Raw genomic sequence first — 14874 nt, forward strand, 5'->3', positions numbered from 1 at the left:
TTACTGAGGTGGCCGATATTGAGTACCTGGCAGTAGGTGGCATCAAAATGCACCTAATATGAGAAACGGATGTTTTTGGGGGTGTCCGGATAGTTTGGATCACATAGTTTATTTCAAAACGAGACAAACTGCGCATATCGTCAGCATTTGGACTACTGTGTAGATATTTTCTGCGCAATACATATACGAAGATAGATGGGGGTAAGAAATCAAACGGAATGCAAGTACTCGGTAACGATCCACCCGAGACAATAGGTCTCTACACTCTGTAACAATCCACCGGAGGCCAGTACATTCACGAACTATCCCTAAACAACATTCTCAATTTTATCGGTGGAGTTCCGGTTCGCAATGTAGGGATGGCTCTGAGCACTATGGGACTCAACTTCTGAGGTCATTAGTCCCCTAGAACTTAGAACTAGTTAAACCTAACTAACCTAAGGACATCACAAACATCCATGCCCGTGGCAGGATTCAAACCTGTGACCGTAGCGGTCTTGCGGTTCGATACTGCAGCGCCTTTAACCGCACGGCCACTTCGGCCGGCGCAATGTAGGGAAGCTACTATAAAAAAAAATTGATCAAATGCGTAAATCGAAAAGAAAACGAATATGTAAATCATTCCGTAAAAGAAAGTAGTGTTGCGACTATCTCTCTGATGAAAAATTTACGAGTGTTAACTTTTCAGCGAACTCTTCCAAAGTTTGTGTAGCATTTATTCGCTGGAAGCATGTACCGAAAGCTGGAACAGTAAATGAAATTTCAGAAGAGTCCACGTAACGCGAAACAAAATGTTTGTATTATAATACAGAAAAATTTCAATCTGTAAATGACTTTTTTCAAGACTTCTAATTATCCTACAAAATGAGATGGCGCAGTGTTTAGCACGCTAGACTGCTATTGAGAAGCATCAGGATTCAAATCTGCCGTCCGACCACCCAGATTTAGGTTTTCTGCCAGTTCCATAGGTAGTTTACAGCTAGTACCAGTATGTTCCATTTCTCACATACGTAGAGCATGCACTCTGCCAAGAGCCTGGATTCTTAGCTCTAGATAAGGAACGAGACAATAAATAATGAGTGGACTTAGTTTTGTTTACTTTTCGATCACGCGTCTTGTGAGGACGACAACTTTCACGTACACACATACTAAACGAAAGTGATTGACACTGACTGTTAAATATTTAATTTTGTCGCATCTCTTGGCTAGTTTCGTGATAATTGCCTCGTTAGCCACTCGCGTATCAAGTACAAGACCAATCCAAAATCGGGTGTTACCAATTTTTGCATTAAAATATCTGACAATTTGCCTCGTGGTATCGGAAGTTAAACATGTCTCCACTTCTCACATAGTTCCTGCCTAACATTAACTACAATCTCTCATCAATCGTTATCCAAAGTTTTCATCTCGTTTTAATCATAGTCTTCCCTCCTTCCCATTTTTGTACTACTCTCTGCAATTTCTTTCATTTCTCTGTTTTCCTTTTGGATTGTAGTTGTTATAAGCGGTAGTTCACTCACTTATATTGCTATTAACTGTTACGCAAATCTGTGTATACGAAAATGTAAATTTTTTTAAGATGAATGGCTCTATGCAAGAGAGATCTTCTTAACCTACATATGGTAACTAAATGAAAAAATAAATAAGCATAAATAACGAATAAACTATAAAACGTTAATACCAGTCTACTGCTTGAGAACTGAAGACAGTTACGTAGAGTGCGGTTTCAGTACACACAAAAGATTTATCTGCATTTGGGAATCAGCAGATGCGTGCAGAATGAAGAGAGAAGACAAGGTATACTTCAGCGCTGGGCACCACGTCACCATGTCAAGTCATACGCGTGCATGCCACAGCGACTTAAGCTTTTAAAACGACTTTATTTTATACGCTGAACCCGCTCCCGTACTATTCATTGCTTTTATTGTTGAGCCGGCCGGAGTGGCCGTGCGGTTCAGGGCGCTACAGTTTGGAACCGAGCGACCGCTACGGTCGTAGGTTCGAATCCTGCCTCGGGCATGGATGTGTGTGATGTCCTTAGGTTAGTTACGTTTAATTAGTTCTAAGTTCTAGGCGACTGATGACCTCAGAAGTCGCATAGTGCTCAGAGCCATTTGAACCATTTTTTATTGTTGATTATTCTTTGCTATAGTTGGCTGGTTGGAAAAGTAAGGCATCAGACGTTCGCATATAGCTAGGTTTAGAGGGTGACCTTACTCCCATGGCGCGCACACACATGGATACTGAAGTTCTGAGCGTGAGCCTACGATGCATGCCCTGTCTATTCTCCCACACTATTGTACGATTCTGTCCTTTCCGTAATATTCCATAAATAATGACGAGGTTTTAATATGTGGACACTTTTGTACGACACAGTTAATTTATTTCACTTTGAATTCATATAACACGCCCCTACCTTTTCAGATTGCACTCCCTACACAATTGTACTCATTAATCAGGAGCTTGTATGTGTTTATCATTGCTGATTCATTACAGTATGATTTCTTTTCCATTGTGCAACAATTCCCCAATACGGAATTTAAATATGAGCTTCAAAATTCTCTCTTCGCTCTCACACATAAGCGCCCTACTCGCGTTTCAATCTTGTGGTTCATAGCGTCCACTACAGTGGACACCTGTTAATGGTCGCTTCTTTGGCGTTTTCAATCACTACACAAGGTGCAAAGTCACACAGTCCACTGCAGTGGGCACTCCGTACTGACGTTGTGCCCTGCATGCATTTTCACCCTCATGACTGAAAACGCCAGAGCAGTGACCATTAAAAGCAGTCCACTGCAGTGGAAATCTTGCACACCACAGTGTTAACTCTGGTGCGATTGTCAATACTCTTTCCACAAAATATTCCACTGTTTTACTCTCGGAATGTGCTCTGCAAGCAGGCTTCCGCTCTAGTGACAATATTCCGCAGAACAAAAAACAAATTCACTTTTTTAAGCGCGATTTGCCAAGCGCGAACTCCTGGGATCTGCACTGCGGGGTTGCTCAGACTCGACTGAAACTCCTTCGCGTCAAATGATCTCCAAGTGTCAATCTGTACCTTCCAAAATTGTGGGGCATCCCTGTCAGCGAAGCTGCTGCGCTGTAGCGAAGGGTAGATTCGATCCTTCAAGTACAGGATCGATATCTGTACCATCATAAGCTGTGCATGTAAAAAGAGTGTCAATCCTGACAGCAAAGTATATAAATAGTCACAAATGAGTGATAGACGCGATCGTAGGAAACAGTGGAGTATTTAAAGCTACGCGAAATGTGTCAGATACAGTCGAAAGCAGTTCGACAATCGGTTGATTAAAGGACTACTTCTGGCCCCTGTCGAGCCTTTCACATCTGTGAGCGCCCTGTGAAACATGACAAGTTCAATTGTCTTTCAGATATCACGCTAAACTGATCAAAAACAAGCATTTTCTTAAAGTTATTTGTATATTCTGGATCTAGAAAACGCACGCATTTGACTCAAGAGAGTGACGGAAAAGCACGAATAACGATCACGGTATAAGAAGTGAAAGGAACAGGAACGTCTGGTTTTCACGTCCCGTCGACGACGAGGTAATCAGAGTCGAAGCTCTACGTCAAGGTGAACAAGGATGGTGAAATAACTCGATCCTACACTTTTCAAAGGACACATGCCGGCATGTATGTTAAACGATATAAAGTAGTCACGGCAGACCATAAACTGGATAAACGGACAGAGAACTGAGTCCCTCACAAACTGTACGAAAATCCAGTGTCTTAACGATTGCGAACACTGCACAGATAGAATATAAAATAGTTCATCTACGCCGCTACACATACTTGTACTACTTCTACGAGCTTCGATAAATGAAACGCCGGCCGGAGTGGCCGTGCGGTTCTAGGCGCTGCAGTCTGGAACCGAGCGACCGCTAGGGTCGCAGGTTCGAATCCTGCCTCGGGCATGGATGTGTGTGATGTCCTTAGGTTAGTCAGGTTTAATTAGTTCTAAGTTCTAGGCGACTGATGACCTCAGAAGTTAAGTCGCATAGTGCTCAGAGCCATTTGAACCATTTGATAAATGAAACGCAGTTTATGCTACAGCTGTTTCATCCAGAATCAGCATAATTTTTTTTCTACGACAGACTCGTAATAGCGTTCCAAGCATGCAGTACAATTTGCGAACATTAAAAAAAGAAGATAGGTGTTATTTGCATACAGTTTTATCCCATTCAGCACTGACCCTAATATGGCTATAATTAGTATACGCACTCACAAATACCTTTAAAATTCTTTCTAGTGTTAATCAGTTTGTGGAACGAGAGTGTGTGTCAGAAAACAGCACTTAGTGTACGTATAACAGTTCAGAATGACTTTCATAACTGAAGCAGTACAGGTGGACTCGTACTGAAATTCTTGGTTCCCAGTATAAATATAGCACATACTGTTTAGAACTTTATTGAACTTACATGGAAAAGCGTCCTTACTCTTCCTGCACTAGATAAAACACTCAGTCTAAGAATGTGTGCTATATTTTTACAGCTTCCCCCTGAGAACAGTGTTTTATAGCTGCTTTGTGTGTTGTGACATCACCACTCATCCACGGAATTAAGTGTTGAGATAGTTTGCTGACACACGAAAAAATTTTAATGGAAGTAGCGCTACCAGTAGCCCGTTAGAGGGATTGAGCGTGATGTGGAAACGGTTCCCTTTTTCCTGTTTTCATCATAAATCTGAAGTAAAAATTTACACATTCTATCCTTTCTATAGTAGTCCCCACACAAAAGTATAATGTGTACAAAGAAAAACCAGCCAAAGATGCCAATTTCACTGTTTTTATTTAATCGATAACTAGTTTCGGACCGGGACCCATTTTCAAATCATCGTAACGGATGGTCATAATGGTATTTCCGAAAATGCAAAAACCATGTCAAAAATATTAGGTATTGTGAAGTGCAAATGAACAGTGACGGCGCATACAGATCATCGAGTAAATACAAAAAAGTGAAATTCGCAACTTTGGCTGGTTTTTAGTTGTACTGATTAACAGAAGTTGCTGACCTACAATTATTCCAGCATTCTGGAAGTTCGTAAAAGTATTGCGAATTTATACGTATTCCGTGTTCCACTTAATATAGACACCCGTAATAGGTAAAAAGCTTCTGGAAATACTGAAATTAAGGAAAAATGAAAGTGCGCAAAGCCGGACGAGTTCTCTGTACGTCTAATAATCTAAGCTATATGTACGCATTTATTGGAGAAACTGTTGCTTTTCTGAATGATGTCAGGAGCATTTCTAAATGGCATTCTACATTTCTTGGAAAAAGAAAAACCGTGTTAATGTTTGTGGTGAAATGTTTGCTCAAAGCAGCCAGGTAATGAGTTACATGTGAGGCGCAAGTTGATCATCATAGAGTAGTTTTGCTTTGTTTACGTGGCAATTTATGTAAACTACGCTGTAGCAGGATTCTTCTTTGACTTTATCGCAATATCGCGGGCATTTTTTTTGGGAATTATTTCAGTCTACCTAGCTTTGTACCACCGTACAGATCTTTTCGAGGGCCACTGAAGCCATTAAAAAGTAGTTCGCCCGTTTTGTTCTATAGTAGCTTCAGTATCTCTGTAGATGAAAAAAATTGCTAATTATTAATGATCCAACACAGAGTGTCCACAGCCTGAGCTCTGATTAGGGTTACCGTCCTCTTGAAATCCCTCTGAACACGAATTGTGGCGATTCCTTAATAGTAAGACATTAAGACTGACAACTATCCCAACAAGTGCTGACACTATCTATCTACTAGTCGACTAGAATAATTTTCCCGGAAAATCTCCATTATATTTCTGTAATGCGAGACACATTGTCATTCGAATCTTCCTGTGAGGTGCAAGACGATCGTATGAAAAAGTGTCAGGGGTGAAGAGCACCTGATCAACGAGAATTTTAAAAAATGAACGGAAGCTGACCACATTCAAATCTGCTACGTCTGCGTAGCATGCTTTAGAGGAAACGTTCTACGAAGAGCACAGCACAACTGTGGCAAGGACATGTGAAAACTGGAATCGACCCGTTCTCGAGTGAAATTCCTGTGTGCGAGATTGGGTTACGGCGAATAATAGCGTGGGGTTTCATTATAGAGCAGAAAGTGCACGGATGTGTAAGTTCTAAAATGGGACACAAAATAGTGAGCGTGCTACTGAGCAGACTACGCGAAGACTGAAAATGCAAAGATACAACGCATTTCTTATGGCACTAAAGGAGGATCTGATGACGATACGTTTCTAGTTTATGAGGAGATAATCAGAAAATGAATTTAAGGGAAACAACGAATATTAGACGCAGCATTAAGTGTATAGGCAAACATGGTTAGCTTACTGGATAGTAGGATTTAAGAAAAGACACGCGCGTCTTCCGACACGAGTGCTGAAGTGAAACGGAAGACGTCGATGTGAATCCGTCCGGTTACAGCTGCCAGAGAAGAAATGGGCCACACCACAAAAGAAAGGTTTCATGCGAAGACTCACTGTGCTGGTTTATGAGCATTCGGATGCTGATCCTGGACATGTAGAACCTGTCCAAGAAGTACTGGATGCTGTTCTCCGTTGCCTGGTCCACCGCGTGCGACTCCTTCAGCTCAAGGACCCCTTGTGCCATCGTCTGGACCACGTCCGTATGTCTATTTCGAATCTTGATCAGCGCCTGGCAGAACCTACAAAAGAATGCAACCTCCATCTGTAAGTATAACACAAATCCGCCTGCTGAAACCGAGCCACACAAAGTTACTAGGACACTTCTGAGCTACTCTTCCGGCTGTAACATGCGTTGCCCGAGTAGATTCTAAACTATCATTAATAGCAGTTTATACATGAATTAACGTTAGTTTTTAGTCTGCTCACAGCAGTTGTCTTTTCGGTAAATATATACGTTTAATGTACTTATTAGTTTACTGAAAAATAAACAAGGTGACGCCGACAGGTGACTAGCAAGGAAGGGTGTCCACCTAAACATTCGTCAACCATCCTACAGACGAATTTCGAAATATGCTAATCAGACACTGTTGACAGAAGACCTAACTCAGCAAGGAACAACTGGTCTAATGGAACACAACGACTTGAAACTTTGGGACATTCAAAGAACGCATTTCTTTACAACAATTCATAGCATTTTTTGGAGTACGTATCTAGACGTTGATGTTCACGAAAATTCCAGAACATCGAATGTAAAGTGAAAGTCTGTTATGGAAATCAACATATGACAAAAAGGAAGAGCGACTGGTATGTAGACTGAAGCCTTTTTCACTTTCCAGTGGGTAATATATCTATCCTTTATGACCTTTGGAAATATCTTACGGTACTGCGTGAGAATAATGGAACGCTGATGGAAAATCCGTGAATTTAACATGGTCAGAAGCTGGGGTATAATGATATATTAGCATATACTAACAGCTAATCTGTTCTTTCCTGACTTCATGAACACCAAACGGCGAAGGCGCGAACGAGACGGTGGTGTCACAGCAGTTGCTATGAGATATCCAACAGACTGATAAATGCAGTTATTATGCGACCGTATTACGCTAGATGGCAGCGCCGCTGTCTTTGTATACGTCGCTAGAGGCGAGACAAATAGAATTATCTACGGTTGCTATTTTGGCATTTCCTCAGCGTAATTATAGCTCACTTTGGCTGAAGGCTATTTATGAGGATACCGTAGGAAAAATGTGTGTGTGTATTGATGCAACAATAACACAGGGTTTAGTGACGAGTTCTCTCATTTTTCTTGGTGTAAGAGGTAATAGCGTTATGATACTGACCTTTTTTTTAGTCTGCAACGTTCGACATGTAGTTTTGTATTGCGCGTAAAATTCTGAATAGATCGTAAGTTAATAGGAAGCCCGTTTTGTTTGAGTAATTGTGTAGATATTTCGCTTTATTATTCAAACGTATTGGGAGCAAACGAAGTACAGCTGCATTGCTGAAGTTTATTAAAATTGAAACACTATGCTTCTTGCACAGCAGTTTGATAATAAAACTAATTTTCATATACGCTCGCCGAGACAAATGTGGAGTGTCGTTGATGAAATGTTGCGCATCTTTTAAATTTGGGATATATTACGCACTGCACGTTAAATAAATTCTTTCTTATTCACCACATAGTCGTTAGTGGTGAGACTAATTCTAGAAGTGGGTGCCACAGGTATTTCAGAGTCCTTCTCTTTACCAGTGGAACTGTTCGCAATGCCAGTATGTGCCTGACGCACAACATATCGAAAAAAAGTCAGTTATTCGACATTTACATACATTGTCGATTGCTTTCGGTACATAGAATTGGAATTGAAAGCGAACTGGTAATTCGACGCTGATTGTTGCGCGTGCCACAAGGGAACTGCAGCCGTTAAGTGATGTATATTTCTTTTTTTGAGCATTGTGTTTCGGGGCTATGTTTAACAGATGCGTTATAGGCATGCGATGCTAATTTTGCTTGTCACCACAGATAGCATGCATCTTACATTTGAACTGAATTACGACAGTACACAGAAAGCCGTCGTCTACTTCACTTTATTGCGCCCATTTCGCGTACACATTGTAACCCACATATCCGGCTTATTATCAAGAAATTGTTTTGTTGATGGTCTTGTCAGCTTAAAAATGTAGTGAACCTGAGAACCTGACAGAGTGAGGTTATATATATGAAAGAAAGAACGCGCTACTGTAGCGTTTAGAAAGGAGCGAAAAACGCATCTTTTTCCAAGAAAGCAGAATTTTTATCAGGATTCTCTCTCAATGTATGTCTTCGAAATACGGGAATTATCCTTTCTTAAACGACAAAACCATGTATTCGAATAGAACCAGTCAAGTCCCCGAGTTTTCCTTTGACAGCCCGGTATCTCTCCTCGACCTTAGCGCTCTTATCTGAACAACTTGGCAGAAATACCCATTCCCATCAGAACAAAATCCTTTCTGTCCCACTCCATCATTTAGCTACTTTCTCGAAGTCCTTCTCAGTAGCAGGAGCCCCACTCTGAAATAACCTCCCGCATTATGTTAGAGAAATGAATAACATCCGCCGGCCGCTGTGACCGAGCGGTTCTAGGCGCTTCAGTCTGGAACCGCGCTGCTGCTACGGTCGCAGGTTAGAATGCTGCCTCGGGCATGGGTGTGTGCGATGTCCTTAGGTTAGTTAGGTTTAAGTAGTTCTAAGTCGAGGGGACTGATGACCTAAGATGTTAAGTACCATATTGCTTAGAGCCATTTGAACCATATTTTAATAACATCCCCAGCTTCAGATCTCCGTTAATAACATTTACAAAAGCAACAATAAGGATTACCATTGTCCCTGTACACACTCATTTACCTTTTAGATTCTTCTTCCCCCCAACGACATCTTCCGCTTTTTCCATTATTCTTAAAAATGGTGATCTCTCCTTAACTTTCCTTTCCCCAGAAATCGCTGTATCATAAGACACCTATCAAAAAAAAAAAAATGGTTCAAATGGCTCTGAGCACTATGGGACTTAACTTCTGAGGTCATCAGTCCCCTAGAACTTAGAACTACTTAAACCTAACTAACCTAAGGACATCACACACATCCATGCCCGAGGCAGGATTCGAACCTGCGATCGTAGCGGTCGCGCGGTTCGAGACAAAACACCTATCTTTTACACCTATAAATTCTCTTTATATATGCCACAAGCATTGTCATTGTCATTATCATTATCATTTTTTTCTTTTCTCAGATGTTATGTCTGGTTAAAAATGGAAAGTGACGCGTACCTTGATCAAGCGTGTCTTCCTTTTAACTGTACGGTGTATGTTACATTGCATTTAGGAACTTTCGGGTAATTGAACATGTATCAATAATTACAGATTTCTGTAGTTGTATATACAAGTTTGGATGTAGCTGTATTGCATTGATGTACTGGTGGATATTACGTGGTATGACTCCTGTAGTTGAAAGTATAATTGGTATAATGTCAACTTTATCCTGATGCCACATGTCCTTGACTTCCTCAGCCAGTTGGGTGTATTTTTCAATTTTTTCTCCTGTTTTCTTCTGTATATTTGTTGTATTGGGTATGGATATTTCTATTAGTTGTGTTAAATTCTTCTTTTTATTGGTGAGTATGATGTCAGGTTTGTTATGTGGCGTTGTTTTATCTGTTATAATGGTTCTGTTCCAGTATAATTTGTATTCATCATTCTCCAGTACATTTTGTGGTGCATACTTGTATGTGGGAACGTGTTGTTTTATTAGTTTATGTTGTATGGCAAGTTGTTGATGTATTATTTTTGCTACATTGTCATGTCTTCTGGGTATTCTGTATTTGCTAGTATTGTACATCCGCTTTTGATGTGATGTACTGTTTCTATTTGTTGTTTGCAAACTCTGCATTTATCTGTTGTGGTATTGGGATCTTTAATAATATGCTTGCTGTAATATCTGGTGTTTATTGTTTGATCCTGTATTGCGATCATGAATCCTTCAGTCTTACTGTATATATTGCCTTTTCTTAGCCATGTGTTGGATGCGTCTTGATCGATGTGTGGCTGTGTTAGATGATACGGGTGCTTGCCATGTAGTGTTTTCTTTTTCCAATTTACTTTCTTCGTATATGTTGATGTTATGTGATCTAAAGGATTGTACAAGTGGTTATGAAGTTGCAGTGGTGTAGCAGATGTATTTATATGAGTGATTGCTTTGTGTATTTTGCTAGTTTCTGCTCGTTCTAGAAAGAATGTTCTTAAATTGTCTACCTGTCCATAACGTAGGTTTTTTATGGCGATGAATCCCCTTCCTCCTTCCTTTCTGCTTAATGTGAATCTTTCAGTTGCTGAATGTATGTGATGTATTCTATATTTGTGGCATTGTGATCGTGTAAGTGTATTCAGTGCTTCTAGGTCTGTGTTACTCCATTTCATTACTCCAAATGAGTAGGTCAATATTGGTATAGCATAAGTATTTATAGCTTTTGTCTTGTTTCTTGCTGTCAATTCTGTTTTCAGTATTTTTGTTAGTCTTTGTCTATATTTTTCTTTTAGTTCTTTAATATTTGTATTATATATTCCTATTTTTTGTCTGTATCCTAGATATTTATAGGCATCTGTTTTTTCCATCGCCTCTATGCAGTCGCTGTGGTTATCCAATATGTAATTTTCTTGTTTAGTGTATTTTCCCTTGACTATGCTATTTTTCTTATATTTGTCTGTTCCAAGAGCCATATTTATATCATTGCTGAATACTTCTGTTATTTTAGTAATTGGTTAAGTTGTTTATTTGTTGCTGCCAGTAGTTTTAGATCATCCATGTATAGCAAATGTGTGATTTTGTGTGGGTATGTTCCAGAAATATTATAGCCATAATTTGTATTATTTAGCATGTTGGATAGTGGGTTCAGAGCAAGGCAGAACCAGAAAGGACTTAATGAGTCTCCTTGGTATATTCCACGCTTAATCTGTATTGGCTGTGATGTGATATTATTTGAATTTGTTTGGATATTAAGTGTGGTTTTCCAATTTTTCATTACTAAGTTTAGGAAATATATTAATTTAGGATCTACTTTGTATATTTCCAGTATCTGTAGTAACCATGAGTGGAGTACACTATCAAAAGCTTTTTGGTAATCAATGTATGCGTAGTGCAGAGACCTTTGTTTAGTTTTAGCTTGATATGTCACATCTGTATCTATTATCAGTTGCTCTTTACATTCTCGTGCTCCTTTGCAGCAGCCTTTTTGTTCTTCATTTATAATTTTGTTCTGTGTTGTATGTGTGATTAATTTCTGTGTAATTACTGACGTTAATATTTTGTATATTGTTGGTAGGCATGATATGGGGCGATATTTTGCTGGGTTTGCTGTGTCTGCTTGATCTTTAGGTTTCACATAAGTTATTCCTTGTGTAAGTGTATCAGGGACTGTGTATGGGTCTGCAATGTAATTGTTAAATAATTTAGTCTGTGTGTGTGTATGTGTGTGTGTGTATGTGTGTGTGTGTGTGTGTGTGTGTGTGTGTGTTGAGGAACTTCTTTAGCCAGAAATTTGCTATTTTATCATTTCCAGGGGCTTTCCAATTGTGCGTAGAATTAATTGCTCGGGTGACTTCATGTTGCAAAATTATCACTTCAGGCATTTGTGGTATCATCTTGTATGAGTCTGTTTCTGCTTGTATCCACCGTGCATGTCTGTTATGTTGTACCGGGTTTGACCATATGTTGCTCCATAAGTGTTCCATGTCTGTTATGTGTGGTGGATTGTCTATTTTAATGTGTGTGTGTTATCTATTGTCGGGTAAAATTTCTTTTGGTTTGTGTTGAATGTTTGGTTTTGTTTCCTTCTATTTTCACTTTTTTTGTATCTTCTAAGTCGTTTAGCCAATGCTTGTAATTTCTGCTTCTTTTCATCTAATTGCTCTATTGCTTCTTGTTGTGAGATTTTACCTAACCTTTTTCGTATTTTGTCTGATATTTCATTTCCTATGAATTGTGTTAGTTGTCCGATGTCTTTTCTCAGTTTTTCTATTCTGATCTGTAGCCTGTGTTGCCATGCTGGTTTTGTGGGTTTCTTCTGTGTGTTGGTTGGTTCTGATCTCTGCCTAGTGTGTATATTTAGTGTAGTGAGTGCTCCTACATAAACCAGTAGTTGTAACTCTTCCATAGTTGTATTTTCATTTATTTTGTTGTGTATGATTGTGTTGATAGTTGTTATAGTTGTTTCGACTTGTGGGTTATTTGGTGGTCTATGCAAGAATGGTCTAATGTCTGTATTTGTGTCTTTGTATTCTATATATGTCAGCTGAAATTTTTCTTCTATATCTAACATGTGTGTCACTTCGTGTTCTATTTGTGCTTGTTCTGGTGGCTGTCTTAAGATTTCGTTTTCCTCTGATTGTTTAATTGACGCGTATTGTTCTTTGTTTGTTTGCTCGGGGATGTTTGAGTCCATTACTGTATTTTTTCTTCTTCTGTTTGCACATTATTTTGTTCCAGTATTTGTTATACTTGTTGTTTGATGTTTTCTAATTCTGCCTGGGGTATCCTGTTATTTTTGATTATTACACGAATCTGATCAGGTAGTCGTTGTTCTGTTAAAAATTTTAATTCTGGGTATCTGGTAATAAATGTTGTGTATACTTGTGATCTGTATCCATTTGTGTTTGTTCCTAAGTTTGTTGCTTCGTAATAACAGAACATGAGGTGTCGGTTAACTTCATCTGACCATCTCATCCTCTGTCTTTGTTTTCCTTCTAGAGTGGTTGCAGGAAGCGTATCCTGCAAAACACCTCTATTTGGATTTAAATCGTTTGCCGTATGGCTAGCAGTGACGTTACCATTGTTGACGGGCATAGGGTTCAAGCGTCGTCCCGACCATGACAGCGCTTGTCCGAGGCTTCATTAGTTCTGTCCTGAACCAACTAATGACACTAAAAGGGGCGTTAGCCCTATTAGTGGTTTGTTCTTTTCGTCGCCTTTTACGACTGGCAGAACATACCGGAGGCCAATTTTTTTCCCGGGCCTCCACAGGATTTATTATTATTATTGTTATCATTATTATTACTATTATTGCTACTATCACTGTTAGTGGCTGCAGCTACAGCAGCATAACTAACTCCGGCATTAACTTTATTCTAACAGACAGTTCTACGGACACACACGGCGATGACGATTTTTATATAGACTCGTTTCTTAAATTTTGTGGCAGGGAAATTAGTCGCAGTATTCTGCGCGAGAGCTGATAATGATGTACTGCATTTGTACTTCATTCGAGGATAGGTCTTCGTTGAATTCTGCAAGCACTCACTTCTGCAGAGCAGTTGCTGTTTTCCAGCATAAGCGAACCGAAACATCTCACTTCTCTGAACACAACAGTTTGTATTACGTTGCCTGACTGTTTTCTTTTATACCTTCCATCTATCCATTTACATGACATGATCTATCTCAGAGGCGATTCGCTAAATACTATAGTCAAAGATCGCTGGTCCATGTGATCCCCGAGCACACAATAGGCAACGGCACCAAAGTTGATGCTGTGTTCTTTGACTTCAGGAGCGCATTAGATACAGTTCCGCAGTATCGTTCAGTGAACAAAATACGAAATTACTGAATAGCTCACCATATGTAATTGGTATTAAGACCTCACCATATGTAATTGGTATTAAGACCTCACCATATGTAATTGGTATTAAGACTCCTTGCAGATAGAACTCAACACCGTAACAGCACTGAAACCGGGGATGACACAGAAGGGGGAAATACTAAACGTCTTTTTCCAAAACTATTTCACAGAGGAAGACGGCATTGTAGTATCACCTTTAAATCACCGGACGGACGACAAATGGTTTATGTCGAAGTAAGTGACCATGGGATAGAAAAGCAACTGAAACCGCTCCACAGAGTAAAGTTCACTGGGCCGGACGGGATACCAATAAAATTATAAGTAGCATAGGTGAAAGGACGTGTCTCTCTTCTGGCAGCAGTGCACCGGACGTCTCTAGAGGAGCAAAGTTTTTCTGATGATCGGAAAAAAGCACAGGTTATTATCGTTAGAACTACTGATAGCATTAGGAGAGAAAACCACGACAAAACTCTTCAATCTGGTTTGCCAGATATATGAGACAGGCGAAATACCCTCAGATTTCATGAAGAACATAATAATTCCAGTTCCAAAGAAAGCAGGTGGTGACAGGTGTGAATATTACCTAACTCTCAGTTTAATAAGTCGTGGTTGCAAAATAGTAACACGAATTCTTTCAGTTTGGATTCTAGAGAAATGTAGGAACACGCGAGGTAATACTAACCCTACGACTTCTTTTAGGAGATAGGTTAAGTAAAGGCAAACGTACGTTTATAGCATTTCTACAAGCTTTTGACAATGTTGACTGGAATACTCTCACTGAAATTCTGAAGATAGCGGG

At 39.7% G+C, this 14874-nt stretch overlaps 1 protein-coding gene across 1 annotated transcript in view; it reads right to left on the bottom strand.

Moving 5' to 3' along the window:
- LOC126470181 (pyruvate dehydrogenase (acetyl-transferring) kinase, mitochondrial) overlaps positions 1-14874 on the bottom strand; it is a 375871-nt gene that overhangs the window by 88507 nt on the left and 272490 nt on the right. Inside the window, exon 3 of the mRNA XM_050097837.1 lies at positions 6493-6677. Coding sequence (XP_049953794.1) covers positions 6493-6677 — 185 coding nt within the window. The remainder of the gene's footprint in view (positions 1-6492; positions 6678-14874) is intronic.

The sequence above is a fragment of the Schistocerca serialis genome, chromosome 3 (assembly GCF_023864345.2).
Source record: "Schistocerca serialis cubense isolate TAMUIC-IGC-003099 chromosome 3, iqSchSeri2.2, whole genome shotgun sequence".
NCBI classification, from domain to species: Eukaryota; Metazoa; Arthropoda; class Insecta; order Orthoptera; family Acrididae; genus Schistocerca; species Schistocerca serialis.